Source organism: Letharia columbiana (genome assembly GCF_014066305.1).
Source record: "Letharia columbiana isolate WasteWater2 chromosome Unknown Sc0000055_s1, whole genome shotgun sequence".
Lineage (NCBI taxonomy): Eukaryota > Fungi > Ascomycota > Lecanoromycetes > Lecanorales > Parmeliaceae > Letharia > Letharia columbiana.
Window position 1 is genome coordinate 175,001 of NW_023501100.1, and position 23,734 is coordinate 198,734.

Here is a 23,734-nt window from a genome sequence, read left to right on the forward strand (position 1 = left end):
AATGTGACCGAGTTTCCCTAGTGTCTATGTTACAGCGATTTTACGGCTATCTCAAAGGCGCCGACGAGTATATTCATGGGATACGTGTCGAATTGACACAACTACGAGACGATATACAAGACGTTGCCGTCGCAGCTGAGCCGTTGGATAACAGTATGGCGGCTGTGATGAAGAGCGCGAGCCAGGGCGAGGAGTAAAACATGGCCAGTCAACTTGGAGCCGATCAGACGTGCTAACGAAAACCCTGACAATGATGCGCCGTCGGAGTACCGAGCAAGACTCCCAACCGCCAGACATCTGCACGACGGTAAGGCTTACGCAAGCCAGAGTGGTTTAAAATGCATGCTTCTCACGACCGAGGTGAGCTGCTGCCTGATGCTGTTATGTCAACAGGCCTCTTCCCAAAATCCTCTGGGATTTGTCCCTCAGGTATCGCAAGTTCTCAGCAGCATTACAATTTATCTACCACTTTACGTGTCTCGAATAGCAATCACGCTCGTATGAGTAATCGGTATGCTTACCCCACGACAGATAGGATGATACTTGTCGAGAATGGGGATATAATTTCGAGAAGTACAAGAATCATAGACCATAACGCTATTCTAGTGCTGATGTTAATCGTATAGTATAGCGGTTTCCAATAACGCTGTAAACGGTATTGGCCGAATCAGTCAAAGCACTCACTCCTTACGTTTTCGATGCGGACTGAGCCGAGGCCAAGTCTTCTTCCCATGAATTGGTGTGGCTTCAAGTGACCGTTTCTGACTTACTGGCGAGTAGCCATCAGAAGGAAAAAACGCAGAAAATATACTGTTGGAGATTCCTCGTTTCCCTAACGGCATGTTCTTCTCCATGCAACCTGCAGTGCTTCCATTCAGTCTGATACAAGATCCTATACCTAGTCCGTCAGGATGACAATCTTCGCAGCCGCAGTGCTCTCATCCATCTCCGTGTGCGCCTGAACGATCTCATCAAGCTTGAACGTCTTGATAGGAATCTGCATACTGCCATCCTTGATCGCGCGTGCCACGGTATTTATCGGCCCTGCGCTGAAAGGATCCGCAAAGCTCGCAAAAGTCGTCAAAAACACCCCACTTGGAATGAGGAAATTCGGATCGAGCTCGGGAAGCACCCATTTATCCCCTAAGATACCGCACGAGCACACGATACCGTTCTTCTTCGTGGCCTTCAGCGAGTCCGCCAGCGTCGCCACGCCCACGAGCTCGAGCACCTTGTCGAATCCCTCGGGGAACCGCTTCCGCGCCTCTTCTGCGATGGTTCCGCTGTCGACAAGGACGTCATCCGCGCCACTCCGAAGAAGCAGATCTGCTCTGCTCTCATTACGAGTGGTCGAGACGACAAAAGCGCCATGGTGCTTCCCAATGGCCGCGGCGGCCATGCCCACAGACGACGATCCCCCTCTCACCAGCAACTTCTCCCCTTTCTTCAACAGCAACGACGAGAATAGTGCTCCCCATGCTGTATGCACCATTTCCGGCACCGCGCCCAAGATGTCCCAGCCGATTCCATCCGCATCCACCACCTGAACCTGCTTCGCAGACACACATGTGTATTCCGCATAGCCGCCATCGAAATTTCGCCCCATTCCCCCAACAATGGTGGCGACAATGTCACCTTCCTTGAACTCTCCTCCTGGCGCAGCGGCGACGATGCCAGTGGCTTCAATGCCGAGAATGCGGGGGAACGCTACTCCGGGGGAGGCGCCTTTGCGGGTGAACATTTCGGATCGGTTGAGGCCGAATGCTTTGACGCGGATTAGGACCCAGCCTTTATCGGGGGTGGGGATGGGACGGTCCTCGAGGATGAGGGCACTAGGTCCACCGGGCTTGTGGACGACCGCCGCGCGCATTGTCTTGGGGGTGGTTTGCGTCATGGTGAGTGCGGATGGAAAGGTGGAGGTGTTGAAAATTGTCGGAGAGATTGAGAGAAGTGGTTTGGCTTGATGCCTGAGTCGTGGAAGTATTTTGAGAATACTGTTGCCTCGGAAGAGCATGTACAAAATTGAGGATCTGGGATAGTAGGTTGAACATGGATAGGGTTCAGCTTTGATGGGAAAGCTTACAGAGCACGAAGCGAAGGATCGTTATGCCTGCATCATGACGTGCATCGTACATGCAAAGTAAGTGGGGGCTGCGACCAATCAATGTACAGACTTATATGCCATCAATGTTCGAGCGGCCCATTCCAAACTCTTCGACCTACATCACTGCTTGTCCATCAATCAATCAGGGCGCCTGTCAGATGTCATGAGCTGAAGGCGTTGTTTTGCAATTCGGAGGTGCGGTGATGAAAGGACCGCAACTTTGCATCGGCGTGAGGGCTGAAGCATCCTGTCCTTCGCATGAGCGGATCAACGATGTATCTGACGATCTGTCACATCTTGATGTCAGCATTGAGCTTTGACGTACAGTTCACGACCCTAGGCTTACGACGTGGTGCAACGTGAAGGTTGGGGTGCGGAAGAGACCAACGATTATTAGACTGAGCTCGAAGGCGGTGGCGCTGCTAACGGAGCTGTAGTTGAAGAAAACGATGGGTTTCCCTCCTGTTGGCATGCAATAGGGCGTTCCACAGGTACTTTCCGTCTTCGAGATAAAGACGATCGGCTGTCCAGCTTGGGACTCTTGTTTCACGTTTCTTTGTTCGTAGTTCCTGCCAGGATGGCATGTTGAGCTCTCGGGAAACATGGTCATACACTGGTGACTCCAAAGACTGGCTCGAAAGAGCACGATCAGATATAGATGATGTAACTGCATAGATCAATTATATGTTCATGTTATTATTGCCACCTACCCGTGCGTATATTATACTTCGAATAACATCGTACGATAGGAGGATATTGCAGGGTATGAGAGTATGGTAGAGTGAATAATCATCGTAGGCTATGAGAGTACTGCAGGAGATGTCTACTCTGGCTTCCCTGGCTCACGAAGCACTGAACTGGAAGCTGGAAGCTGTGTGCTAGGCAAAGGGGCTTGTAAGCTTCTGGGCTCCGCGAGACCCTTTGTTTTTGAGGTCACGAATTTCAGTGATTCAGCCGCTACAGGCACTATCATTAAATGCGGACACGCCTTTTTTACGAGCACATTTGGAGGAGCAAGTGTTCAAATCACATTATTGTCTGCTAGAAGAGTTTAGAATGTTTCAAAGAACGCTACATTCATTATCTGGCGGATTCGAAGTCGATGGCTTTCACCTCCGTGCAAAGCTTCGCTTTCAAGACTCGGGCTTGGATTGACGGACGGTGATGAGTATGAAGATATCTTGAAACGAGGACGGAGAGCTAATCCAGCCGAAAATGGGAACATCTAGTAGGAAACGACCGCTGCGTGGTAGCAAATGCGTATGAATGAATGTCCATCCTATTCTGTCCTTGTTGCGTTTCTCGAACTGCTCGACATTATTATGTAGCCCACTCAAATTCAGGAGACGGGAGTATGAAGCTGTTTACTTACCGGCCTCTTCCCCTCTCACTCAACAGCGCCATGATTGAGCTAATGCTTGTCGGCCCCATAGCGACCGCTGATCTCGTCTTCACGCTTGACTTTGGGGTCCCCATAGCGACCGCTGATCTCGTCCTCACGCTTGATTTTGGGGTCCCCATAGCGACCACTGATCTCGTTCTCACGCTTGATTTTGGGGTCCCCATAGCGACCGCTGATCTCGTCTTCACGCTTGATTTTGGGGTCCCCATAGCGACCACTGATCTCGTCCTCACGCTTGATTTTGGGGTCCCCATAGCGACCACTGATCTCGTCCTCACGCTTGATTTTGGGGTCCCCATAGCGACCGCTGATCTCGTCTTCACGCTTGATTTTGGGGTCCCCATAGCGACCACTGATCTCGTCCTCACGCTTGATTTTGGGGTCCCCATAGCGACCGCTGATCTCGTCTTCACGCTTGATTTTGGGGTCCCCATAGCGACCACTGATCTCGTCCTCACGCTTGATTTTGGGGTCCCCATAGCGACACTGATCTCGTCTTCACGCTTGATTTTGGGGTCCCCATGCACCACTGATCTCGTCTCTTTTTTCCCCATAGCGACCGCTGATCTCGTCTTCACGCTTGATTTTGGGGTCCCCATAGCGACCGCTGATCTCGTCTTCACGCTTTTGTGGTGTCATGACTTTGTTGACTATTTGTGTGCTCAATCAGTCAATCTCTCCTCCAAGCAGTAAGTAGCCGAGACCAAGAGGGAAGACAAACTTAAGAACGTAAGAGCGTATAAGATCAACTTACTGGGGAGCAAATACGATGGTGCAGCAGACACCAATGCTAAGGCCAAAGCCATAACCAAAGCGATCTTCATAGCTGAGGACTAAAGATGTGAAGGAGCTACGAGGTAAGTGTAATGTTGAACTATGGACTTTGTTTGTTTGAAGTTTTAGTGGTAATTGAAAAAGATTTCTGGCAGATGGTGGCAGAAGATGACAAATCTTTGAAGATTCGAACGGACTTCAGGCGTGCTATATGTATTGCGATATGAGCAGGCGGTGTCAATGCAGATTCGACCGTTATCAGCTTCGCAGTGTAGTGCTTACCTGCTTCCACGTCAACTCGCTGCCTCCGAGATGCAGCCCACTACGTCAAAACAAGCAATGGACACTTAGCTTAGCAATCGCCTGGCTACTGAATCGTACTCAAGGAGTACCGATGAGGGAAACGAGTCATTAAGGAAGCTGGTAGGTCTTTTAGTGGCACGCTTTTCACTCACATGGGCGACCAGCGTCTCTTCACCGCTCCGGAGTCCTTGCAAGCTTCGAAAAGAGACGTGTAGATCATGTTTCTCATGTGGTTGAGACTATCAGCTACCGACTTGACAGATTATTTCCGGGCGACTAATGACTACATCTTATCCGTGTACAACCCTTTCCGGTATGTGCATGTTCCCCATACTGGCACGAAAGAACACACCCTTGGATCAGATTGGTGTCTGCGGGTTTAACTCAGCAACTTTAACGTCCATTAGATAAAACCTTTCATCTATTGGTGCAGTACCGGTTTTCTGCAGAATGGCCCCAAGATGCGACATGAGAATCCTTCACACATCCTTACTTATTGAAGCAGGTGGGTTCGTTCAAGATCCTTTACACATCACTCCTCATCGAAGTAGTCGAATCCACTTTCTGCAGGATTACCTCAAAGCACAGCAAGAAAAATCCCTCACACAAGCATAATGATTAGGTAAGTGTAATATGACAATCGAGGCAATGTATGATACTTCTCCTCAGGGTATCAAGAGCTTATCAGCCAATGAAGCGAATGTATGATCGATATTCCCATCTCTTTCCAAGCGCGCATATATTACTCCGATAGCTCGCTCGAGCTGAAGGGGTGTATACGTATGAACTGAAGCAAGACACCGCCGAACGAATTTGGTACACGACATGAAGGTCCTCCACAATCTCACCAACTCTCCACTTTTAGCCGGCCAGACCTTCCTGTAATCAAAGGTAGGGTAAAGGTTGAAGCTCGTAGAGATGAAACAGAGCTCAAAATATGTACGCAAATCCAAGTCAGGGTTCCCATTCTCCGCTCCCGAGGGTCGGGGACAAAAGTCTCTGCCGACTTTCTCCCGCAGCCCCCACCAAAAGTCGGCAGAGACTTTTGTCCTCGACCCTCGTCCCACCTCAGGGACTTAATGCTTTGTCATATGGAATATAAAATATAGTTAATAAGTATATAAAAGTAATAGACTATAGAATCTATCTATATAAATAATAAAGCTATATATTAAATCGATTAGAAAAACGTATATTCGAGAAAAATAATTTATTCTAATACTTTTATTTAATAACAAATTTAGGTCTATAAATCAAATTTATAGAAAGTTATTAATTTTTAAATCTCATTTCGAAATTAAATTCGACTCTCGAAGAGTGAAAATATTTTAATTTAAGATTTACGTAGAACTATAAGCTCGAATTTAATAATTTCTAGATTATTTAAAAGCGTAATTTACGTTCTATAATTTCAAAAAAAGAGTTAAAAAATTCTAATAGAAATAAGAGAAGTTATATTAATAATAAGTTTATAGAGAGTTAATTAACTTTAGATTAATTTTATTTTTTTTAATAAGAAGTTAATTTTGATATCTATTATAGTTTATCTCTATTAATAATTCTTTTATTTTTATAATTTATAGAATTTTTATTAATTTTACGAATTTTACGAATTTTACGAATTTTACGAATTTTACGAATTTTACGATTTTACGATTTTACGATTTTTTGGCGAGGGAGATTTATAGATTGAAATCGAGGACGTAGCGAAATAGTTTTAAATTTTATTAAAATTATTATTACTCGACTATTTAAGCTTATATAAAAGAGTATTCTTAATAAAGTAAATAAATTTTTAATAAACGATATTTAAATTCTCTATCTTTAAATATTTATAAGACTAAATTTAAAAACTCTATTTTTATTTGAAAGCTTATATTTTAAAATTAAATAATATATATCTAATTAGAAGCTTAAGACTATTCGGCTATCGAGCGAACTTTAATAAGTAATATTTAAATTTCTTACGCTTTAATAATTATAAGACTAAATTTAGAAATTCGTTTTTCTTCTAAAAGCTTATATTTCGTTCTATAATTTAAAGAAAATTTTAAAATTTTAATAGAAAATAATTTTTTTTATATGTTAATAATATATATAATTAAATTTATTTTTTTAATAAGAGAGCTTAATAGAGCTAGTAAGTTAACTTAGTCGATTTAATTAAAAAGCGTAGCGAATTTAAATTTATAATTAGCTATATATATAAATTTAAGATTTTATAATTTAGCTTTATCTTTTTCTATTATACGAGTAAAGATCTATAAATTAAATTTATAATCGTTTTTTTAATTAAGACTATCGAGTAAATTTAATAAGCGATCTTTAATAAGCGATATTTAAATATCTTATCTTTTAATAATTATAAGACTAAATTTCGAAATTCTTAAAGCGTTTAAAAGCGTAATCTACGCTCTATAATTTAAAAAAAAATCTTAAAATTTTAATAGAAAATAGTAAAGTTATTAAAGGATTAAAAGTAGAGTAAGAGATTTTAATAATTACGAACGCTAATTTATTTACTCGCGATAACTTAGTTAATTTAATTAAAAAGCGTAGTAATTCTAAATTTATAATTAGCTATATATATAAATTTAAGATTTTCTAACTTAATTCTATCTTATTCTTTTATATATACTAATATATTAATTAAAAAATATATACTTATATTAGACTCGAAGAGCCTTAGAGTTATATAGTAATGTGAAATTAGAAAGATAGATATATTCGTATATCGATCTGATAGTAAAACTAATTCTTAAGGAAGCAAAGGAAACTCGGGGGGATCGCTTGCTTGAGCTTATCCGCCAAGACTCCGCCAAGACTTCGCTAAGCGTATATCAGGCGTACGTAAGTTAAGTAATCTAGGGTCCTCTCACTTAGAACTCTTAAGCCTCTTTTCTAACAACTTATTTTTTAATTAAGATCGAGTAAATTTAATAAGTAAACTTTTAATAATAAATATTTGAATTCTTTGCCTTAAAACATTTATAGAATTAAATTTAATATTTATTTTTTCTCTAAAAGCCTATAATACGTTCTATAATTTAAAAAAAAATCTTAAAAATTTAATAGAAAATTAAAAACTTATTTTAAAATTAAGTAATATATATCTATTTTTTAATTAGAATTATCGAGCGAACTTTAATAAGCGAACTTTAGTAAATAATATTTAAGCTCCTTGCTTCTTAATAATAATAAGATTAAAGTTTATAATTCTTTTAATTAGATATCGCGAGTAAATAAATTAGCGTTCGTAATTATTAAAATCTCTTTCTCTACTTTTAATTATTTAATAACTTTACTATCTTCTATTAAAATTTAGTAATTATTTTTTTAAATTATAGATTATAATTTGCACTTTTTAAATTAAAAAATTTAAAAATTTAGTCTTATAATTCTTTAAAGATAAGGAATTCAAATATCGCTTATTAAAGATCGCTTATTAAATTTACTCGATAGCTCTAATTTAAAAAAAATAGATTATAAATTTAATTTATAGATCTAAACTCGTTATATATAAAAAAAAAATTAGTATATTAGTATATATATTAGAATAAGATAGAGCTAAGTTTAAAAATCTTAAATTTATATATATAGTTAATTATAAATCTAAGTTTATTACGCTCTTTAATTAGATCGACTAATTTATTATAAGTAAATAAATTAGTATTCGTAATTATTAAAAATCTCTTTCTCTACTTTTAATCCTTTAATAACTTTACTATTTTCTATTAAAATTTTAAGATTTTTTTTTAAAATTATAGCCCGAAACTTACGTCTTTTAATAATTTTTTTTTTAAATTTAATTCTATAATTATTAAAGCGTAAGAAATTTAAATATTACTTATTAAAGTTCGCTCGACAGCTCTAATTAAAAAATAGATGTATATTATTTAATTTTAAAATAACTTTTTTATTTTTTATTTAAATTTCGAGTTTTTTCTCTTAAATTATAGAATATAATATAAGCTTTTAAATAGAAAAAGAATTATTAAATTTAATCTTATAGATATTTAAAGATAGAAAATTTATAAATCGCTTATTAAAAGTTCGCTTATTAAAGTTCGCTCGATAGCTCTAATTAAAAAATAGATATATATTATTTAATTTTAGAATAACTTTTTTATTTTCTATTAAAATTTTAAGATTTTTCTTTTAAATTATAGAACGTAATATAAGCTTTTAAATAAAAAAAGAATCTTAAAATTTAATCTTATAATTCTTTAAAGGTAAGGAATTCAAATATCGCTTATTAAAGATCGCTTATTAAAGATCGCTTATCAAATTTACTCGACAGCTCTAATTAAAAAAAACGATTATGAATTTAATTTATAAATCTTTACTCGTATAATATAATAAAGTATATAGTTAACAGCTATATAAAAGTAATAGATTATAGAATCTACTTAAATAGAACGGGAAGTTATGTACTAACTCGATTAGGCAAGCGCTCACCTTAGGGTGATGGATCGTAGAGGAGGCCCGAATAGATTGATACTTTTTCATTTGAGTAGAAGCGCTTAAGAGCCTATCATCTCGGTCTAGGAATCCCGGCTGGAAGCCTGATATCTTTGCATTGTTTCGGCCATGATCAGCAAACGACCGAGACGTCTCGGATTCCATCCATGTTGAATATGCTGGAACTTTTGACCCTCGGACTTGCACAGAAAGCAGGGAAAGAAAAGTCCAGATACCTATGCGCTAGTCTAAGAGACATGCAAGGTAGGCCATTATTTCCGGACGGATCGGTTAGCGCGAGGTTGCGGTGAAGATGTCGGTAAAGACATTTATCATCATTTCGCACACTCTGCTCATGACCTGGCATGCTTGGATGAAGTCATGTTGCGACCCTCACTGTGTCCAGTATGCATGCATGCGTCCAAAACATGCAATGACAGCATCATCATCATCATTGTGCATTGCTACAACGGACATGGAAGATACCCCGCAAGGCTTTCATTAAATCTCTCATCTTTCATTACCGGCCCCAGCAAAGATGCATGGTGGCGCTACCTTTTTCTCAAGGACCCCGCAGCGAACTCAGTGCGCAGTGCTGCAAATGATATTGGAGACATCGAGCACGGTGCGAACTGGTACCCCATGGTAAAACAAGCTAATCAGCTACATCGACAGCTCGATCATTCCCTAGCTCCGGTAATGGACCGTAATGTAGACTTGGGTCAGAGTCCACACTAAAACTACATGTATGTATAAAGATGTTTATTGGAACAGATCATCGAAAGTTTTGAGTACGACTTTTGGTATCTGCGCCGCCTCATGATGGACCCTGCTCTTCTTCAATCTTGATGCACTGAGAAGTTGTGTGATTAAAGCCGACCATGCGGGACTGCGATTGTCTCTTCCTCCTTGCCATTTCACCCCCACCATCATTACAAAACTAGTGCTTTCTCATTTCAATAATCGACCTTGACTTCAAGTCTTGAGTTCATAATAATCGGACGATGCCTTTGCAACCTGATGGGAAAAGCTTGGTCCGCGAAATGTCTGACTCCTCCTCCTCCTCATTTCCGCTTCTCAAGGCAAAGAGCACATCTGGAGACTCTGATTACAACGAGGAGACCTTGAATGATGCAGAAGCCAAAGCTCCCAGCCAAAGCCACTTCCGGTCTTGGGCCCGGCGGCATCAAGGTGGCTGGATTGTTTTGCATTTGTGCATCATCATGGCTTACACGACTTTCTATGTCCTGGCACTTTGTGGAGTACTTGCCTCAAGTGTGGATTGCGGCTTCAAGCATAGCGAAGTCGGTCCCCAGGATCTTTTACTCAGTCTGTAGCGACCCCCTCTTGACCCCTGTGCAGCTGCTGATATATGATCTAGCTCCAATGCACGAAGCTGTCAAGCACCAGGTGCGAACTGTCCGCAACTCAGTAAACGCAACCAGCAAATACAAGGGACCTCCCTCTCCTGAAGTGGATCGTGCCTGGCGCGATCTATTCAACAGTAAGTTTACATGATTTCCCATGTCCTCAAAGATGGTGAAAGGCAGAAGCTGAATGGCTAGACAACAATCTTCGAGTCAGCGCGGAGGACATGAAATTGTTGAATCGCACCTCAGTCATGTTCAATGATGGATCGGGAGACTTCTTAGCAACTCCCGACGTGAGTAGATTTATCCATGGTGTTGTCCAATGCTCGCTAACGAGTGACAGACTTATCACCAACTACACTGCTTATGGTATATCTTTCAGAATGTACATTCAGAGTTCTACACGGTCAATCCGACTATCGTGTCGGTCAGTGATCATGTCGACCACTGTATCGACAGTATTCGAATAGTGAGTATCGTGTACTTTAAAGAGGCCAAACCGCGCCGATTGACTCGTCGTCCACAGTTCATTCAATGCCACGCAACTACGAGCGTTCAAACTTATTCGTGGATACCCAATATGCGTATTCCTTTTCCTAATTTCGAGGTTCCAAATGTGTGTGTTGAATGGGGAACGTATGACAAATGGGTAAAACGCCACTCGGTCGATGAATATGAGCCGGGTCTGCTCATACACCCAACTCTCGGTCCATCTTTTCCAGATGGTAAACCAAAGCATGAGTTTCATCATGTTCCTCACTCAGAGTAACGTGACAGACTATCGTGCTCTCAGAACCAAAGCACGGTTGCTTGGAGAGAATAGCGGAAGTTTGGCTCGATAACATGCGTTGATGTAGAGTACACAGTAATCTGTTCAGATGCTCCCGTCGGAGTAGAGAATCAATTCTGCTCAAAGATCGTCAGGTAGCTCTGGGCGACTTGCGTGACTTTGGAGTACATCATTACTGGCGATCGTCTGGTATCAAAGATCGCTTCAAGTGGCGCGCTTTACGCCACCGTGGATACCCAAGCTTCTGCTCCTTTAGCGTGCACAGGTCGCGGATCCGTCCCTTCCATTTGAACTGTTCCACCACCTGCCAATCCAGGAAAGCTCTGAAATCACTCACCGCCTTGGAATGCAGCATGACAATCATCGTAGAATCGTCAATGATAATCTGCAAGCTAACGTAGCTTGGCGTCACTCTGCATACCGATTCCCAAAGAGGGGGCCCGCCTCCAGATCTGATGTCGGCAGAAGAAAGTCCCTACCCACCACGAGCTAACACCCCCTACTCTCTGCCCACATCAGAAGGAGTATTGCTGCTGCAAGTCTCGACTGCCCCCTTTACACGGACCAACTCTTGGAATGAACACTCGAGTAAGTTTCTCGTCTTCCTAGGTGTTCGGTAGTAACCATTACGAAGTTGGATATGTGGGCACCGTTTACCGATTGGTCTTACAGACCGATGAGCACTGGTTCAGACGAAGAGTTGAGCTCTGAGAAGCTTCCCGCACTCACACTCGTCGAGCGGACGCAGAAGCGAACCATTCTCGTCGCGCTCGCAAGCCTCCTGTTCACCACGCTCTTCGGCTTCGGCGTCGGTTTCGCAGCTGGGGCGTGGAAACCTGAAGGATCCTCACACGAGCATGGTCTCCTTCGTTGGTCCTCCCCAACCCTCAAGGTAGGATATGGCTAACACCTACAGAGCCACCGGGAACCGTGGTGAGGGAGTTCGTATACAACGAAACATTCACACACGGCTTCGATGATCCAGTAGCAGGACCAGCATGGCACGAATTGGATCCCAATGGCGGCAAGATCCTCCACCCGTCCTTGGCTAAGAATGAGACAGTCATTAGTGCATTTCACCAGGTATGCTAGCCGGAAGTTTCGATACAGTCTCTACGGTCAGATTCAGATGGATAGACTGATCGAGCTACTCAGATTCACTGCCTCTATGTCCTGCGCCTCGCCTTCTACCACGCCCTCGACGGCACCTTCGACTACGACAGTAAAAACTCAGGCGATTGGCATGCGGGACACTGTTTTGACTATCTTCGCCAATCCATCATGTGCGCTGCGGACACGAATTTGGAGCACTCGAATGCGGAGGGGCACCATATGTGGAACAGAACGCACTATTGTCGCGATTGGGAGTCCGTGATCGCCTTCGAGGTTGAATGGGCTCCCAATAGCCCACGCAATTCCAAGAGAACCGGCTTGTGAATCTTCGAGTCACTGTTCCTCAGCGCTATGTATTCGTCTCGACATATTTCACTCAGTGGTTGCCCGACTCAGGCGAAGATGTAGCGCTTCGGCTCGAGCTCAGGTACATCATCGATGATTCTATCTGATCAATCGTACCAATCATGAACACATCCTGGAGTCTATAACCTGTCAACCAGTCCTGCCATTTCTCGTCTTCCTCGCAACCCTAACCATGTCGCCGCCCGTTGAAGACTTCTCCTTTCTCAGGGGGCAACACTGCTCCAATGCCTCACAAGTCTCCTCTAGGTAAATCACAAGGAGGTGACATTCAAATTGTATGAACTGGCCAAAACCAGCGGTTGCTGATTGATCCGCAACCATTCTCCCTCTACCAACCAACCCAATATCAACTTTAATCGTCATCCGTATCTCCCTCCAATTGTTGTCATCTGTGACCATAGCAATTGGAACATTTCCCAAGGCCCAAATAACAGCTTCAAATGTCAGCCAAGGGCATTGTCCGCGTAGTGGTGTCGCTGGATCAATAACCTGAAGCGAGATGTTGTAGTCACCCCTATCGCTGAAGGTGCGTACGACCTGTCTCCTTGGGTATGGAGCCATTGCAACTAGGCTGTGAAGATGGTCATGAAAACGTCTGCTGAAGAGAGCGGTCGCCCAGCCATGTCGATTTCGGCTGTGAGACGACCGTTGTGGTAGATGGTGCTCAATGCTGAGCTGCTTGTGACATTTGTAGCTGGAATGCCTAGCAAGGTTGAATGGGTGTTTGGTAGGGCAGTGAGTAGGCTGTTGGTGTCGGCGTTATTGTTATTGCTGCTGCTCAATATGGAATTATCTTTCTTGATGAAACGAATCTGACCGACCACAGATCCTTCCGATGGAGTTTAAACGTCAATTCGCGGTAAAAGCTATTAGATAACATGTACCATGTTGCACTGTAGAGTCACCAAATTGCATACTTGATAAGTATGTTGCTTTTCGGTTCCAAAGTCAGTCCGTCAATGAAAAGTGTGAACCAAGGATGATCGAAAGAACGAGGTACGGTCTCCGCGTCAAAATCCTCCACTGCGAGGATATGAAGGCCTTGTAGCACTTTGAAGAGGACTTGAGTCTTTGCGAAGCCTTGATTAGGACCGAGTCGGGCCCCAGGGCTACTTGGTTGGATAGTGAAGCTGTTGGGGACAAATGCACCTAGGATAGTATTGTTGAGAGTGCTTCGGGAATCGGTGCTATCCGGAGAGCTGGTCAGATTCGCAAGGGAAGCTGAGCTTGCGGTAGCCCGCAAGATCAGTTGCGAGAGAAGTATCAAGAGACATTGAGAGGAAAGTTGCATGACGAACTTCTCCCATGAAAGGTTTTGCGAAGAAAGCGGGCTTTTGTTTCAAGACTTGAAAATCTAAGACTCATAATGGGGAACACACCCATAGATATTGGTGCGGAGCCGCTCGCGAATCGCCTCTTTCTTGTGCACCAGCGCAATTACGATGTAACAATTACTCTGCGCGTTGAATTTTTAGGGCAAAGCGCCAATATCGTACGAGCAGATACTCTTCTTGTAGAATATGTGTTGTAACGCACGGGTTACCGCTCATTGGGAGTGAAAAAAGATGCCGAACATGGTCTGTTGATGTCTAAGGATGTCTTGCTGTAGAGGCGATACTCGTAGTGGCGTGTCAACATCCGGCTCCCACTTCTTCCAATCATCTTGTACTTTCAGTCATTCGAAGTATTAGTACTGTGTATCGTATGGGATCTCAGGGAAGTCTGAAGTAATCAATTCGTTCTGAAAATTCTCCATTCTGTTTGAGATACGACAAATCTCTTGTATCTTAATTATATTGATCAAGAGCACGAACGAGATCGCAAACGAGAGTTGGATGTAGGCAGCATGAGAGAAAGGTGTTCATTATAATACATTCAGATGAGAATTCTCTGTTGACTTGTCTGGCGCCAAGCCAACGCCACCAACGCCCACTCGCCTCACTCTCCCAAGCAGCCATCCACCATCACCTCCACCACCTTTCTCTCTACCGCTCAACATGTCCCAACACGCACGAATAGAGGAGCTCTCCGACTCCGACTCCGACTCCGACTCCGACCCCCCGGAGCAGGACCCAGACGACTTCACCGACACCCTCATACGCCCCGCCAGCATCCCCCCACCCTCTTCTCTCCACCCTCCGCAACGACAACAACCGCCCCTCCAATCCCGGCAACCTCAAACGCCATCCTTCAATTCCACCTCTCCACCAGAATACAAGCACTACCAATGCCTCTACCCGCTCTACTTCGACGCCAGCAAGACCCGCTCCCAAGGGCGCCGCGTGAGCGCCGAACAGGCCGTCAAAAACCCTCTGGCGAGGGAGATTGTCGACGCGGTACAATTGCTGGGATTGAAGACGGTGTTTGAGCCCGGGAAGACGCATCCGAGGGATTGGGCGAATCCGGGACGGGTGCGGGTGTTGGTGAAGGAGGGGGGAAGGGCGAGGAGTGCGAAGGTGAAGAATAGTATGCTCTTTATTCCCTACACACACCCCAAGTTACCGTGTCTACACGGAGTTTCTGGATATTTACTCGAGGGACTTAATGCACCGGCTGATACATTGATGGTCCAGAACACCACCTCTACACCCTAATCTCCCAGCACCTCAAAGTCCACCCCACAACCGCCGAATCGCCACTCCGCCTAAGAATCCAAGGAATGCCCCCACCGCAACTTCCCATACCACCGCCCGCTGTACCGAAAGGGTGGATAATTAATGACATACTACCGCTACATTCGCCGGCGCTGAGTGGAGGCGGGGTCAGCGAGAATATATTGAAGGACGTGATGCAAGAGATGCAGAACGCGCAGGGAGGAGGGGGCGGAGGAGGCGGTGGTGGACCAGGAGGACTGGCTGGGATGCTGGGAGGGATGGGAGGAGGGGGGCAGGGGAGTGTGGAGGGGGCGGCGGCTGGGGGAAAAAGGAGAAGAGAGGGAGGGAAGAAGAAATGAGGATAGGCGGTCAGAAGGGAGGAATTGCATAGCTCTGGCGCTGGACTTCTCTTGTTCAACGCTCAATAATACACGGGAGCCCCTGGTATTGAGCTTGAACGACGGTTATTGGTATCGACGAAGGAGAAAGCCGCGGAAATATACGCGTACAATATTGCCACCACGTCCCATCCACATACGCCAGCCTCAGCAGGATTTGAGCTAAAAGCGCCGCTTTCCAGGCCTCCTTGACGAAGCCCGACTTCTAGCCATCCTCAAAGGCATAGCCTCATCCCACTCCTCGTCAATCTGGTCCCTGCTCTCCCTTCGCTTCTTCGGCCAGTTCCTACAAATGTCGATGTTGGCCCTTGGGAACACCATCTCCAGCAGCTGAAAGAGCAAGTAATCGATGATGACGCAAAGACAAAAGAGCTTGCCGGCCCAGATACCGCAGCCGTAGTATCTCTTCAAGCGATCAATCAACGCAAAGCTCTGCACACCCGCCCTACCTCGAGTGGCAGACCAGCCACCGCCTGAGACGTCGCCGTAGAATTCTTCTTCGCTAATCGCACCTGTGATGCCGTCGTAGACTCGTTCTGTTCGCTCTGCGACATTGGTCCAAGAGTACATTTTCTTGACTTGGTCGTGGAAGCCTTCGGTTCGGATCCTGTTAGCTCTCAAAGCTGAGATTGCTTTGCCTGTAGCAGCTACCAGATCGTCCTCCTCTGGCTTTGCGAAAGTAGTCATATGCGGAGGCAGTACTTCGGGTATGCCCCCTACACGAGTGCACACGACGTACAAGCCACAGCTAGCGGCTTCGACGATGACAGTACCAAAGGCTTCGGTTAGACTAGGATGCAGGTATATATGGCCTCGGACCATGACATCCCGAACCTCTTCATGACGAACAGGTCCGAGTAGCTCGACTCGATCTTGCAGCACTCGTCGTTCGAGCATCTGCTCTAGATCTATAGCTTTGGGTCCAGAACCAGCGATGATAAAGCGGACGTGAGAATCGGCTGCCAGGATTCGAGGAATGGCTGCGATGAGAAGATCAGTGCCTTTGTTGTAGAAGAGCCTAGAAATCACGACGATCGTAATAGTATCCTCAGGACCAAGTCGTTGAGGCGGTGGTGGCGGAGGGCGAGCGTCAAGTTGCGAGATTGGCTGGTGGGTTTTCGCACGGTTCTGCAGAGCCAAAGGCTGAAAATTTTCTGCCACGACAGCGTTGGGGATCACTGAGACCATCAGCGGGTCCAATGAAGCTCGCAGGACTGTGTTTTCTTTGCTATCATAATCTCAGCACAAATTATTAAAAGTCCAGTCAATGTTACATACCAAGTGTGGCTGACTCCAATGACATGATCCACATCGCTCAAAGTAAATTTCAGGAGCTTATTCGTCAAGATACTCGCAGCATCCGCGAACCCAAAAAGCGAATGATCGGTAAAGACCGTTCTCAGCCCCATAGTCCTGGCATGTAAAATAGCCTCGTGACACAGACTGCTCAAGCTTGCATGCCCATGCACGATTTCGATCTGCTCTCTCAGGATGATATTCCTGAATATTGGGAAGAAGGAAAAAACAGTCGGGAAAGTAGTTTCTCTATAGATGACAAAGAAAGGTACGTGGTAGACCTTGAGGCCATTCGTAAGATATCGAACACCACTTCGTCCTTCATATGCATGGGTGATGATGACGACTTTATGGCCACGATCGATGAGCTTGGTCGAGAGTTGGTAGATGTGGCTTTCAACGCCGCCGGGTTGGGGGAAAAAGAAGTCGCTGACCATGGCGATATTGTACGTCATTTTGAAGGCTTCCAATATTCGGGATCCAATGGAAACTGGATTGAATATCGAAAAAATACATCATGAGCATTCGATGGATTTTAATGTTTATGCTTGGTCCTTTACTTCGAGATCTGATATCGAAGGCGCTAGATTAGATACCGGCGCGTGGCGTTAGGCGCGGCTATCAAATCCGAGATCTTGATATTCAAATGGATATCCACTTTCAGCTAACTCATTCGCAAGCGATACCTCATGGCTTCGCCGTTCTACAACAGATATATCCCACCGCCGCCAAAAGCTTCTCATCATAGCGAGCCATCACGTCCCGCAAAAAAGCGGAAAAAGAGCAAGTCTGCTCCCACTATAATTTCCCAGCAAGCAAAGCCTCGGGAAGAGTCCCAGGAATCTGTCGCCTCGAATGATCACGGTGATGAGGAAGCGCATCTCGGATCTGCCGATACTGAGGGCGTTCATCATCAGATCGCCATACGTGATAGGCACAAGACCGTGTTGGACAAGTACGGTAAGGCCGCCAAAAGATCTGCTGAATTGACGGATGAGAAGACCGTCGCAGCGGAAGATGATGAAGGCGAGAGGCAGAAGGATGTAATGGACGTTGAGTTACACGGCTTGGAGCCATTACCGCAACCTGCACCCGTGAAGGAAGATCATCAAGTATCTGCATTCTCTGCTCTTCCCGAATGGCTTCAAACCCCAGTATTGGCTTCTTCTGCGAATACTGTACCTTTCAAAACCCTCGCACTCCATGGCGATATGCTTGCTTCACTGGAAAGAAGGGGTCACTTAGCCACCTTCGCAATCCAGTCTGCCGTTCTTCCGATGCTTCTTCCTGGACCACAGCAGCATACTGGGGACGTTTGCGTTTCCGCCGCTACTGGGTCCGGGAAGACGCTCGCTTATGTCCTACCAATAGTACAGGACCTACGTGACAAGCCAGTCACCAGATTGAGAGGTCTGATTGTTGTTCCTACTAGGGAGCTTGTCAACCAAGTTAGAGAGTCTCTAGATCTCTGCAGTGCTGGCAGCGGGCTCAAGATTGCGACAGCAGTTGGGAGCAAGTCGCTGAAGGAAGAGCAGACAGTGCTCGTTGAAAAAGGTCAGAGGTACGACCCTGAAGCTTACAAAGCGGAGCAAGAGAAAGAGGTTGATGAGGCTGAGGAGCTAATGGACTGGGACTTGGACAAGAGGTTTGGGTCAAAGGATGACCTGGAACTGTTCTATAACCACGTTGTCGAATATAACTCAAAGGTTGATATACTCATCTGCACACCTGGTCGGCTAGTTGAACATATCCATTCCACGACTGGCTTTACTCTGGAGCACGTACGGTGGCTTGTCATTGATGAGGCCGATCGACTACTTAATGAAAGCTTCCAACAATGGGTCGATGTTGTGCTGCCTGGTCTGGAGTACTTGCCGCCGCCGGATGCCTTCCATCAGCCACGATCAAACATCTTTCATATATTTCGACGAAGGGAGGTTCGCAAGATTATTCTGAGCGCAACGATGACAAGGGATATCAGCAAGTTGACGACACTTAAGCTCAGGCGACCTAAGTTGGTTGTTCTTGAAGGTCAAACCCAAAGAATGGCAATAGACGACGGGGACGCAGCCATTGGAGGTGAAAGAGGAAGGGTAGATATCCCGGAAAGTCTACAAGAGTACGGCGTTCCAATATCGGAACATAATATCCAGGATAAACCGCTGTATCTGATCGAGCTCCTCGAATCGGGCTCTGACCCGCTCATTGGCAAGAATCGCCGGTATTCACCCGTCCCTTCGAAAAGCGCTGAAGAGAATGAGGGCAAGTCTTCTACGGACAGCGAGGATCTTTCCCAAGGATCTGATTCATCATCAAAGTCTAACGATCTCTCGAGTCAACTACTTGGGGCCGATAAACCCTTGAACCATGGCACTTTAGTTTTCACTGAAAGCAACGAACAGGCCATTCGACTGGCTCGACTCCTTGCACTTCTCCGTCCATCATGGCAGATCGGTACCCTCACCAAGTCCACAGCTGGGGCATCCGGCCGCAAAACGCTGGCCGCTTTCCGGAAGCGAAAGCTCTCAGTACTGATAGCATCTGATCGGGCGTCGCGAGGTCTTGACATACCAGACCTTGCGCAGGTCATCAATTACGATATGCCGAAGAGTGCAACGAGCTACGTGCATCGTGTTGGGCGCACTGCGAGGGCCGGAAAAGCGGGCCAAGCCACAACCCTAGTGTTGCATAACCAAGGAAAATGGTTCTGGAAGGACAAGTCCGGCATTGCAAAGTCAGAAATGCTGGTCAGAGGCCCAGACAAGCGAGTGATCCGGCGGAATTTGGCCATCGATGTGAACGAGGAGGCGAGGGAGGAGTACGAGAACGCCTTGCAAATGCTCGGGGAAGAAGCCAAAGGATAACGCCATGGAACGGGGTAAATCCATGGCATTGGCGTTCACAGACAATCTTTATGTGCATAATGATACCCAATCAAGCGACTTCAATGCGCATATGCACCGCTTGCGTAGCCATCCCTAGCCTTCTTATGCGCAACGTCCCCGATCTTCCCCTGTATACCAACTGGGTATCCCCTCCAACCCTTCCCTACCCTCTAACCTCCACCCTCCTCCACATCGCCACATGCCGAATCCCACACTCATCCCACCTCCCCATCCCCTCATCAGTCCGCCACCCCAAACCCGCATACCACTCCTCCCTGTCCGCCTGCGCGTGCGCCAACAACAACCCCCTCCACACCGCCCTCCTGCCCTCCCCATCCCGCCAATCCCTCACCACCTCCCCCTCATGCCCCGCCGCCCACCGCAACGCCTCCTCCACCACCGCCCTCCCATACCCCCTCCCGCGAAACTCCTTCCGGGTCGCCAACCTGCCGATCATCAAATACGGCTCCTGGCCATCCCACAGCCGACTGTCCTTGTAATTCGGCCCCGCGACCGCCGTCCCGTCGTCGGCGTGCGCTTGGGCCGGGATGAGACGGATGGTGGCGGCCGGGACGGCGTCCGCGTCGTAGAGGACCCAGTGCCAGGAGACGGGGTCATCGGCGTCGAGGTCTTCGTCGGCGGGGCAGTTTTGCTCGATGGTGAAGACGGCGTCGCGGATGGCGAGGGCGTCGTGGAAGGCGTGCGGGATGGATGGGTCGGTGGGGGAGACGGGGCGGTAGGGGGAGGAGGACCGGGGGATGGATAGGACGGCGGGGCCTGGGGGTGGGAGGAAGGTGATTGTGTAGGCAGGGTTCGGTGAGGACATGTTGGAGATGTGGTCGGTGTGGTGCAGACGATTGGAGGTTATGAGGGAGTAGTGTGGGTCCCGACGCTCCGGTCAAGGGCGAGGTATGAGAGATGCTGCAGAGGTTGCTCAAGCGGAGCGCGACTGGGCATTGCTATAAGGGAGAAGGAGGAATGGACTTCGTTATGGTGCTCCGTTTGTGCGAGTGACTCATTTGAGTGAGTCATCCGTCTTTAGAAAGATTGTGGAAGCGAGGAGAAGGATTGGCCAAGTCGGTGTCCTACGTCATAGTCGTATCGGTTCATGATTCTCATAGCGAACATGCGAAAATGCGTGTAACATTCTTACGGATGAGGAAGGTTGAAGTTAGGAATACGGAGACTCGAAGATATAATTATGCTGTACGGAGATGGGCAACCAAATGTCCTGCACATGCCAAGACTCCTGCGCCAAGCCTCGGATAACACCCCGCCTGAAGGGCTCGCCTGAGGTTGAAAATGCGCTTAGAATTAAAGCTGCTTCGGAAAAGCGCCCGATCTGGCTTATTAATAGAGGTCCCCGAAGTTCAATGTATGCGCCCCCAGGAAAAACTCGCCCATGTCCCCTAACCGCCGGGGCTGTCGCCGACGTTGTCGGCAGCCGGCCCCTATTCCTCACGGGATGTGTCTTCCTCGCCTGCTTCGTACTCGCGTGTGGCCTCGCTCGTACCGCTATCGAGTTGATCATGTTCCGCGCCATGCAAGGAATAGCAGTAGTGCTTTGTCTGCCCCCACCTCTCGGTGGGAATACTCACCAATGCCCTTCCCAGCGGCGAGACACGCAATGTTGGTTTCGCGTGTATGGGTCTCGGGCGACCGCCTGGGTTCTCTTGACGACTCCTGCTGGGCGGTGTTCTTGTCGATATCATTGGCTGGAGAGCTGTGTGCGCTGAGTCGATCATGGTTTGCCTTCTTGTTGGGACATGGGCCATCCCAGCGGACTCGCTGATGCAGCCCCCAACCCTGGAGAGGCTGAAAACCAATATTGATTGGACAGGAGCGATTTTTGCAACAGCATGCTTGGCTTTACTCGCTTATGTGCTGGTGTGAGCCAAACCCCCGTTTCCCACCTTTTCAAGTCACTGACGGTACTCTGATAGCATTATCTCTACCAGCGCTTTATATGTTGGACATGCCAACGTCATTGCACCACTGACGGTCAGCCTATTACTGATCCCGGTCTTCGCTCTATGGGTTGGCAGGCAGGGAGGATTGCAGAAGCCAGCTTTGATACCGAATTCGTTGTGGCTAAATATACTATTTACTAGTATATGCCTCATGTCCTTCTCTCATACGCCGTTATGCAAACTATGGAGCTCTTCTGCGGTCTCTTGTAAATTTACCGGCCCAATTTTCCTAAGGGGCCACGGGGCTCGCTGACGGCTAACGCAGCTGGCAACAAGTGAAATTGCTTTCCCCACTTCAAGCATCAAATCGCTTCGTGCCGAGCATGGTTCTGGCTGCGATCCTGAACCTCGTCACCGGCCTCGTCGTTGACAAATTCCCGGTGGTCTACCTAGTCCTGATCTCGTCGGCTCTCGGTGCAGTGGCCCCCTTACTCATGGCTGTCAACTCTCCAAGCTGGCCGTACTGGTATGCGGCGTTTCCTGCGCAAATATTCGAGCCACTCAATCCCGATGGTGAGCTTAACTATAGTCCGAAGTCCAAGAAGCGTGGATATTTTGCTGATTGCTATTTCCCTTCGTGATATTCACGGTGGGTATCCTTCTCGTCTCGGGAGTATTTCTGGATCGGACACAAGCGCTTGCAGGTGCAGTCTCCAATCCCGTCGGTCAGTTTGGCCAAGCTATTGGACTTGCTCTCATTGGCGTCGTGTCGAATTCCGTGACACACAACTCGAAGTACGCCGACAAAACTTTACCTGATGCACTTTGGACTGGGTATCGTGCTGGCTTCTGGACGTGCATCGGATGGATTGTCCTTTCTTGCTTGATCAACGCACTCGGCCTTCGGAAAGGTGGTAGAGTTGGCCTGAAGAGGGATTGAGCAGTCTCCATGGCGAGAAGAAGATAGATCAGAAGCTGAGGCATACAAGATAGCAACAACCGAAACCGATAAAAGAGACGAGAATACCATCTATAACATAACAACTACGAGTTACCCTTGCTTTCTTCATTCTTAAGAGACTAAGAAAGATCCTACGGTTTTGGTACCCTCTAGAATCAATAATCCAAATTCCTTATTCTTAAAGAACTTTATACCCACACTACTTTATATACTAGAAACTCTATAGTTTCTACCCAATATATTGAAGATTTAGAGATTAGAAGTTTGGGTTTAAATATATTAGAATCGTAAATAGAATAAGTCCACGGTGGTGTATAACCAGGAATAAATCAATGAGGAGATCTATGCTATGGACACGTGTGACGGTAGATATACCTAATGCCAACGGACCCTTCAGGCACGCTCGTACAGCTCACAACCTTCACAACCTCTGTCAGCAACCCGAGTTACCCCCAGGCTGAAAAGCCATGCCCGGGGGTGTCCGCACTTCACGCTGCACACACCCCTATCTGGGCCCTATATGAGGCCCCCGGAGGAATAATCCCTAACAACCTCTCCCCGTAAACGTTCCTCGTTCCCCGTTCCCAACGACTGGCACGCCCACATCGAGCAAACTGCCTCCCGCCGCCCTAACTCCACCCCGCGAAGGTGCGCCTGGAAAATTTGAGACAAGTGAGCCGAGAGCGTAGAGGGTAAAAATGAACATCACATGCTGTCGAGCCTTCATACTGAAGCCATATTGCATCCATGAGCCAATAGGTGGATACTGGGTAGATACTTACTCGTGGGATGCCTTCACCTCGAAGCGTTGCGTCTGAGTAGTACTCGTAGACCGCGCTTTGCTCATCCAAACCCGATTCGAAAAGTCCTATTTGGCGGAGTTGAGCTGGTCGCGACTCCCCGAGCATCGTATGCGGGGCGATGTCGGTCGATTCGCCCCGTTTAGACTATTAGTCCGTATCAGCCATGGTCGACACAAGGCATTATTGTGGCGATTGCACGGTCGA

The 23,734-nt window shown here is 46.5% G+C and overlaps 13 protein-coding genes across 13 annotated transcripts; 6 read left to right on the forward strand and 7 right to left on the reverse strand.

Annotated features, from left to right (window-relative positions):
- Positions 1 to 26: 26 nt before the first annotated feature.
- On the forward strand, positions 27 to 197 carry HO173_011043 (uncharacterized protein; the record flags this gene model as incomplete). The annotated part of the gene is made up of 1 exon (XM_037312927.1): positions 27 to 197. One exon carries the CDS (start codon positions 27 to 29, stop codon positions 195 to 197), a length of 171 nt encoding a protein of 56 aa, XP_037160159.1.
- Positions 198 to 898: 701 nt separating this feature from the next.
- Positions 899 to 1,894, reverse strand: HO173_011044 (uncharacterized protein; the record flags this gene model as incomplete). Its single annotated transcript, XM_037312928.1, has 1 exon — positions 899 to 1,894. One exon carries the CDS (start codon positions 1,892 to 1,894, stop codon positions 899 to 901), a length of 996 nt encoding a protein of 331 aa, XP_037160160.1.
- A 371-nt stretch (positions 1,895 to 2,265) lies between these two features.
- Positions 2,266 to 2,714, reverse strand: HO173_011045 (uncharacterized protein; the record flags this gene model as incomplete). The annotated part of the gene is made up of 2 exons (XM_037312929.1): positions 2,266 to 2,391; positions 2,451 to 2,714. 2 exons carry the CDS (start codon positions 2,712 to 2,714, stop codon positions 2,266 to 2,268), a joined length of 390 nt encoding a protein of 129 aa, XP_037160161.1.
- An 801-nt stretch (positions 2,715 to 3,515) lies between these two features.
- HO173_011046 (uncharacterized protein) lies at positions 3,516 to 4,330 on the reverse strand (the record flags this gene model as incomplete). The annotated part of the gene is made up of 3 exons (XM_037312930.1): positions 3,516 to 3,948; positions 4,009 to 4,156; positions 4,261 to 4,330. The coding sequence occupies 3 exons, from the start codon at positions 4,328 to 4,330 to the stop codon at positions 3,516 to 3,518; spliced, it is 651 nt and encodes a 216-aa protein (XP_037160162.1).
- Positions 4,331 to 10,048: 5,718 nt separating this feature from the next.
- Positions 10,049 to 11,183, forward strand: HO173_011047 (uncharacterized protein; the record flags this gene model as incomplete). The annotated part of the gene is made up of 5 exons (XM_037312931.1): positions 10,049 to 10,373; positions 10,426 to 10,548; positions 10,610 to 10,707; positions 10,758 to 10,883; positions 10,941 to 11,183. The coding sequence occupies 5 exons, from the start codon at positions 10,049 to 10,051 to the stop codon at positions 11,181 to 11,183; spliced, it is 915 nt and encodes a 304-aa protein (XP_037160163.1).
- A 661-nt stretch (positions 11,184 to 11,844) lies between these two features.
- On the forward strand, positions 11,845 to 12,641 carry HO173_011048 (uncharacterized protein; the record flags this gene model as incomplete). The annotated part of the gene is made up of 3 exons (XM_037312932.1): positions 11,845 to 12,073; positions 12,121 to 12,287; positions 12,360 to 12,641. 3 exons carry the CDS (start codon positions 11,845 to 11,847, stop codon positions 12,639 to 12,641), a joined length of 678 nt encoding a protein of 225 aa, XP_037160164.1.
- A 608-nt stretch (positions 12,642 to 13,249) lies between these two features.
- HO173_011049 (uncharacterized protein) lies at positions 13,250 to 13,598 on the reverse strand (the record flags this gene model as incomplete). The annotated part of the gene is made up of 2 exons (XM_037312933.1): positions 13,250 to 13,512; positions 13,568 to 13,598. 2 exons carry the CDS (start codon positions 13,596 to 13,598, stop codon positions 13,250 to 13,252), a joined length of 294 nt encoding a protein of 97 aa, XP_037160165.1.
- A 1,082-nt stretch (positions 13,599 to 14,680) lies between these two features.
- HO173_011050 (uncharacterized protein) lies at positions 14,681 to 15,636 on the forward strand (the record flags this gene model as incomplete). The annotated part of the gene is made up of 2 exons (XM_037312934.1): positions 14,681 to 15,149; positions 15,257 to 15,636. The coding sequence occupies 2 exons, from the start codon at positions 14,681 to 14,683 to the stop codon at positions 15,634 to 15,636; spliced, it is 849 nt and encodes a 282-aa protein (XP_037160166.1).
- A 201-nt stretch (positions 15,637 to 15,837) lies between these two features.
- HO173_011051 (uncharacterized protein) lies at positions 15,838 to 17,426 on the reverse strand (the record flags this gene model as incomplete). The annotated part of the gene is made up of 2 exons (XM_037312935.1): positions 15,838 to 16,903; positions 16,954 to 17,426. 2 exons carry the CDS (start codon positions 17,424 to 17,426, stop codon positions 15,838 to 15,840), a joined length of 1,539 nt encoding a protein of 512 aa, XP_037160167.1.
- A 234-nt stretch (positions 17,427 to 17,660) lies between these two features.
- HO173_011052 (uncharacterized protein) lies at positions 17,661 to 19,835 on the forward strand (the record flags this gene model as incomplete). Its single annotated transcript, XM_037312936.1, has 1 exon — positions 17,661 to 19,835. One exon carries the CDS (start codon positions 17,661 to 17,663, stop codon positions 19,833 to 19,835), a length of 2,175 nt encoding a protein of 724 aa, XP_037160168.1.
- A 184-nt stretch (positions 19,836 to 20,019) lies between these two features.
- Positions 20,020 to 20,682, reverse strand: HO173_011053 (uncharacterized protein; the record flags this gene model as incomplete). Its single annotated transcript, XM_037312937.1, has 1 exon — positions 20,020 to 20,682. One exon carries the CDS (start codon positions 20,680 to 20,682, stop codon positions 20,020 to 20,022), a length of 663 nt encoding a protein of 220 aa, XP_037160169.1.
- Positions 20,683 to 22,000: 1,318 nt separating this feature from the next.
- On the forward strand, positions 22,001 to 22,407 carry HO173_011054 (uncharacterized protein; the record flags this gene model as incomplete). Its single annotated transcript, XM_037312938.1, has 2 exons — positions 22,001 to 22,032; positions 22,092 to 22,407. The coding sequence occupies 2 exons, from the start codon at positions 22,001 to 22,003 to the stop codon at positions 22,405 to 22,407; spliced, it is 348 nt and encodes a 115-aa protein (XP_037160170.1).
- An 836-nt stretch (positions 22,408 to 23,243) lies between these two features.
- Positions 23,244 to 23,635, reverse strand: HO173_011055 (uncharacterized protein; the record flags this gene model as incomplete). Its single annotated transcript, XM_037312939.1, has 2 exons — positions 23,244 to 23,381; positions 23,510 to 23,635. 2 exons carry the CDS (start codon positions 23,633 to 23,635, stop codon positions 23,244 to 23,246), a joined length of 264 nt encoding a protein of 87 aa, XP_037160171.1.
- Positions 23,636 to 23,734: the final 99 nt, after the last annotated feature.